We start from the raw sequence: 6497 nt of genomic DNA, 5'->3' as shown, positions 1-6497 counted from the left end.
CTTATTTTGAAAAGTGCGTTCTCAAAAGTACTTTTAAACAAAAAAATACTTTGGTGAGAAGTAGTTTGTGTTTGTCTTATTAATTAGAAAATCACTTTTGAGCAGCAATTAATGTTTGGCCAAACTTTTGAAAACTACTTCTAAGTATATTTTCTCAAAAGTTTCTCAGAAAAGTGTTTTTGGGGAGAAGCTATTTTTTTCTGCTTCTCCTCAAAAACAGTTTCTTCCTTATTTTTGGCCAAAAAAAGGTTGGCCAAACAGCCTATTAAGTCTAGAAACCCATAGTAGAGAAATAGAGATCGCTCCTTCACCTTTATCTGAACAAATGAGAATCGTTCAGTCGCACTTTGGACTACCACCTGGTCCGGTGGCTACCACTTTTACCAACGAGATATAGATTATAAGTGTAACATTTTAGTTAGGCTAAATTATAAGTTTTTGTATAAAATTTTGGTGACAAAACATATGGCAGATAAATTATAAGTTCTTACTTAAATGAGAAAATAAATGAGAAAACTAATAGAGCACAATGAATAAAACTTCTTATACTAACGCTCTTTTTTTAACCAAGAAAATCGTAACGAAAATAAATGCTGTAGGAAACGAAAATTTTGAGAAATATGAATTTCTCTCAGTTTAAAGGTTTAAAGAAGAAGAGGCTGGCTACATTTTTACACCAACTATTGTCAACAAAAATGATGTCTATATTTTTACCATATCACAACAGAGGCAATGTAATTACCAACCTGCAAGCGCGAACAGGTCAAAATCAAAAGGCGTCAGCCACGCAAAAGAAGAAATGAAAAGCAGGAAGCACCAAGAATTATGGCAAATATGACTAAGGCAAATCAAGAGAGGCAAATAAGATAGATATGTTCCATTAATCTTAATCACATAGAGCAACTGTAACACAATTTGCTTGCAACACTTTTCACGTAGAAGACTGCTAAATACAAACTGAACAGAGAGAGATCAACTTGAGAAGAAAAACACTGCCCTTTCAAGTCCTGGCAATCCTTTTGGAGCCTTGCAACTTGTCCATACATGTCATTCAATCGTCCCTGGAAGCTTTCTGGTCAATTACTACTATCAAACATGTACAAAAACATATTTCCTTTTTTTAACTAGTTGGCTGCTAAGAGTGGGAGACTTCGAAGAGTGGAACAAAAAAGAAAATACCAAGTACAGAGAATTAAAATGCACTGCAGCCCATTACTTTGTCCTCATCGACCAGGAGATGCCGCTTGTCCTGCTGGATTCCGCTTGAAGGGATGTAACTTGGATCCCTAAATATTTAGATGATCAACCAGTAAATTTTTCTAAGCATATACTTCACGTCATGTCACCGTGGGATGCAAAAAGATGCATGCCCATCTGCCTTTTTATATGGTCTGGTATCAACCTGTTTACGAGGTCTGGAGAGGCACCAGACAACTGAGACCAGGAAAATAAAGTTGGATGAGCAATGGTTTAAAATAGGTAAATACAGAATGTGCAACTCCGATTTTAGTATAGTTATATAATATTAATGCCCTTCAGCTGGGATCGGGAAGAATGAAGCACGAATGGTGTAATCTTTAGTTTTAAGAATAAACTTGTGAAAGATGTACCTCCTGCTTAAAATTGAACAGAGGCGGCAATGGGCGACCATTGGGAAGGCGTGCATTTGGTTCACGAAGCTCATCAAAGAAAGGATGAGCACATGCTTCAAGCTGCAAAATGAGAAACATATAATATATGAGATTTAGGAATTCATTGTTCAATAAACAAAGAGGAACCATATGTGACCGGGAGCACTGGTAACAGGTCAGTAAAAAGTAGCACAAGGAGATGTGGGAGCATAAAAAGGACCACTGAAATGGCCACCACAAATGGAGACATGCAAATCGTGCTACATATAAATCGTTGCATTAATGGAAGACAATCACATCAGGAAAAAGAAACTAAATTGAACTTACTGCAGTGCAACGTAGACTTGGTGAGTACTGCAGGAGTCGAGAAGCAAGGTCAATTGCTTCAGGAGGCATCCGTTTGTGGAAAACCTGAGATCAAGCACAACATAGTAAGTTAGCAGCAAATAGATAGATATACAAGAGCAAAGAAACAACAAAGGATTTATTTGCACTTTTGCCATTAACGCGGTTTGGTAAGAATAAAATAGTCATCCGGATGGGGATTGGGGAGTTCAAATCCACTAAAAAGCCAAACTCACTCAGTTATGATTTGAATATCTTTTACTTTTCAAAGATTTACTTGTGATTTCCAGATTTTGTTTCCTTACTATTCAATAGATATGCTGCCTAGCAGAATGAGTACCCATTAGGGAATTCCAATTTGATGTTATAGCTGCTTCAGCACACACTCATTAATCAAGGCAAACCCTAATAACTTATTTCTACACAAAATTATAACCAAACTCAAGAAATACCTTGCATCTGGTTTTCGTAGGTATTAATCTTTAAAACTCTGACCTCTCAATTAGTAGTTAAGCAGATTCTTCTAAGGCTTTCAAACCAAAATGGTTAGGGAGTAATGATTAATGAAAAAGTAGAAATCCATGCTTGAACATGTAATACGGATTCGAAAAGAGGATACCAAATAAATTCCAATTAATAAAGACAAAAATATAACCTCAGAGGTATCTAAATGGTTAAATTTCCAAAGTTCATCAACAAGCCAGCACGTATGTACTTTTGGAGAATGCTTAAACAAACTGGATGCTCCAAAGATGTTTTTCGTTTCTTTTTTTTTTTTGGGCAAATTATTAATTAAAACAAAAAGGACACCCTTGACAACTTGCTTAAGTTTCAGAACAAATTCAGCAGGAATGAGCTATGCTTCAAACAACAAACTGTTGCTCCACGTGAAAGCATACCTTATGCCAAGGGTGTGCTTTGATTTGTGGAAACCTGAAATCAGTATAGTTCGGATTCATACAGCGAATTTCCTCCCTTGTCGGTGTTCCAAGCACCTGTAAGAAGAAGCAAATGAAACCACATTCCGCTACAACATTTGCATCAGTTTACAGGAATTAATTACACGGCACCTTGATTATCTCAACAAGCTGGTCCACAGCATTTTCTCCGGGGAATAATGGCTGCAAAAAGATAATTGCAAATGTTGGTATAGAAATTGGAATAGTGCACCATAAGAGACTGAAGAGATTCCTCGAACTAGATGTAAGAATAGAAGTCTAAATCACTACAAACCTGGCCCAGAAGAAGCTCAGCAAGGACACAGCCAGCTGACCAGATATCAATTGAAGTAGTATACTCTGTTGCACCAAATATGAGTTCAGGAGCCCGATAAAACCGCGAGCAGATGTATGAGATGTTGGCCTCTCCTTTCACCTGAAAAATATTGTACTTTCCGTAAACACAGAAACCAACCACAACCACAAAATCGAGTGATCTCCAGACAAAATCGAGGAGCTTTCTGAAAATACGTAGCCCATGCCATAAGCTTACAAAAGCTAAAAGCAATGAATTCACAGTCAGTGAGAACCTAGCTAATGCTGCGTTTTTGAGCTACTGAAAAGGTGACAAAGCCATCAAAGGTACTTCTGGACAGGAATATAAACTTCCTCATGTGATTATAGTCCCCATTCCACCCCTCCAAAGAAGAAAAAAACCACCTTCTTAAGTTAAGATTATTATCAACCAAATCTGACTTAACAGTGTGTGGTCCTCTCACCAAGACAAGGAACAAACTCATAAATCTTTAGTAAGAAACTGATAATAGCTACAGAAATAAACTCTTACAATTTACACTCACCAGCACTTTTGCGCTTCCAAAATCACAGATCTTTACTTGGTGAGTAAGAGGGTCTACCTGCGAAAGCAAACAATGAAATAAGGAGATGAATGGGCCATAATTTGCTAGACAAATTTAGCAGCTAGAAAGATGCATTACCAAAACATTCTGAGGCTTCAAGTCCCTATGGCATACACCAGCAACAGTATGCATGTAAGCGAGCCCTCTAAATACCTGAACACGTATAAATCTTAGTATGGCTCAAAACTTAGGTACCACTTAGTATTGCTCAAAACTTAGGAAACAAAAGTACCACTCAGGAAAGAAATTCACTCACTTGATATGTGTAAAGCTTAACATAGATGAGTGGCATTCTCTGGTTCATATTGCTATAATGCTTTAGCACTCTATACATAGTTTCTGGAACATATTCCATGACTAAATTGAGAAAAAGCTCATCTTTGCTTGTAGTTGAATAGAAGCAATGCTTTAGGCAAACAACATTTGGGTGATCCAAAGTGCGCATAAGCTGCAGCTCACGATTCTTGTATCTACGGTCTTGCAGAACCTTCTTTATAGCCACAGTCTCCCCATTTTCCAGACATTTTGCCTTCACAAGAGAAGCATCATTCAAACAAAATGTAAAAACAAAAAAGATTAACAAAACTAGAAGATACATATTCACTTACCTGAAAGACAATTCCAAATGATCCAGTCCCCACAACACGTTCAGCCATGTAACTGACTGTCTGCTCCAAATAATAACGCAAGTCAAACAGATTTTCAATTTCGTGTAAGAAATCAGCTTACATATCCTCGTGATTGGATATGAGAAATGCAAATATGGAATAAAAAATAAGAAGGGTAAATTATTCGCATCCATCATTTATATAGTGTGTAATGCCAGAATTATTTTGATCATTTTTCTAGTGAAGAAGCATTACATATCAAAAAGACGAGAACTATGTCTAACTAATAAATTATGATTCTGATAAAGACATCTCTTCTACCTGCTTTGGCTCGCCATTCTTGCCCCCAATGGTTGTGGAAATTATATGACCAGTGACTGCATCATTCCCATCCATAACAGGAGCAGACATCTCCTACATTGCACATCAAAGATATCTCAGACCAGCATTTTCAATAACTAAGACACAACATATTAAACGAAAAAAGGGAAGACTACAACAGGCCAAAACTCTATCCTGGGGGCAAAAAGAAGCAAACAAACTTAGTACTATCATTCAGAAGCACTATCAAAAAATGCTTGGCAACTGTTAACAGATATTCTTTTGACTAGATATATTTTGTAAGATCAAAACTCAAGTATCTGAAAAGAAAAAAAGACATAAGCTAAGTGAACTCGGAAGGCTCGATCAAATACCTAATAGCAACAGATCTATAGAGAGCTAAAATCAGATCTATACCAACAAGAACAACAACTACTACGTCTCAGTCCCAAGCAAATTGGAGTCGGCTATATGAACCCTGTTACTCCATATAAACTCATCTAAGATCGGATCTATACCAACACATCCAAACAGATCTAAGACATTTACTATCACAGAAAAATTTCTCCAAAAACAAAATCCCCGTCAGGATAAAATAAAGCATCCTGAATATGAAAAAATCAAATATTTGCAACTGAGACTAAAAGGGTCCAAATTATAAATTTTAAGGTCCAGGGATACTAGACAAAGATTTCCTTTATTTCAGAATAAGATGAGCAAGAGCATGCAACAAAGAACCATTATCTTACTTTTAAAATCCCAGAACCTTTCTCAAGTAGAAACCAAAACTAAACCCAGATTTGCACTCAACAATAAATAAATAAATAAATAAATAAAAAGGAAAAAGAATTGCTAGTGCTACTACCTGAACTCAGATTGGCTAAAGAAAAGATCTTCACATAATACATACTGATTTCCAAGAATCAAGAAATCTCCAATAATACACAGTATTGTTTCCCAAAATGAAAACAGCTGTAACAAGTAAAGAAATGAACTTTTTCATTAAACAAGAAAAATCCATACCTTATCATCAGCCATAATTTCTCCAGCTCAAATTCAAAGAAAAATTGGAGGAGGAAAAAGAAGAAAAAGAATTTTTCTTGAGTTTTTTCTGCTTTGTTTAAGGTTCAAACATCATAATTGTTGGTTAGGTGGAGAGAGAGAGAGAGAGGAGAGAGAAAAAGGACCCATAAGTAAAACAGCCATGTGAATCCAGCTATTCCTTTTCTTCTTCCTTTTTCTTTCTGTCTCTCCTATTTTCTGTAATTTTGGTTTTAGCCCCTAGAGTTCTAAGTAATTGCGAATTTTCTCAATTAATTTGTGGAATTTTAGAGAAGAAAAAGATGAGTAGTGGGGTCATTGGAGGTGGACTGGAAAGCCGAATTTGACTCGCAAAACTAGATCCCGACACACTAATGTTCAGCCTAATGGCCTACTCCTCAAAAGACACTTTTTCTTTATTCTCCTACAGGCTACAGCCCTACTTCTGTATGTTTTAATGGATATTTGAGTTATTCATATAAAAATATATTTGATTTTTTATTTTTACAATATTTATTTATACTTTTAATATGTCGGACTCACTTAAATCTTATTTTAAAATAATTTAATGATTAAAACTAGGAGATTCATATTTCGGTTTGGATCAGTTTTTCCCTAAAAAGAAACCAAATCAAGTAAGTCAGCTTTTCAAATATTAGAACCAAACTAAACCAATTAAGATTCGATTTATGT

The 6497-nt window shown here is 35.9% G+C and overlaps 1 protein-coding gene across 1 annotated transcript; it reads right to left on the bottom strand.

Annotated features, from left to right (window-relative positions):
- Positions 1 to 856: 856 nt before the first annotated feature.
- Positions 857 to 5998, bottom strand: LOC107809264 (shaggy-related protein kinase eta). Its single transcript, XM_016633865.2, has 12 exons — positions 5787 to 5998; positions 4764 to 4856; positions 4443 to 4502; positions 4091 to 4363; positions 3913 to 3987; positions 3775 to 3831; positions 3210 to 3350; positions 3047 to 3097; positions 2876 to 2971; positions 1959 to 2042; positions 1611 to 1712; positions 857 to 1434 (listed from the first exon to the last, which is right to left on the bottom strand). Exons 1-12 carry the CDS (start codon positions 5799 to 5801, stop codon positions 1333 to 1335), a joined length of 1149 nt encoding a protein of 382 aa, XP_016489351.1. The 5' UTR covers positions 5802 to 5998; the 3' UTR covers positions 857 to 1332.
- Positions 5999 to 6497: the final 499 nt, after the last annotated feature.

Source organism: Nicotiana tabacum, chromosome 3 (assembly GCF_000715075.1).
Source record: "Nicotiana tabacum cultivar K326 chromosome 3, ASM71507v2, whole genome shotgun sequence".
Classification (NCBI taxonomy): Eukaryota; Viridiplantae; Streptophyta; class Magnoliopsida; order Solanales; family Solanaceae; genus Nicotiana; species Nicotiana tabacum.
Note: the sequence above shows the minus strand (reverse complement) of the source record. Positions and strands in the feature narration are given on the sequence as shown.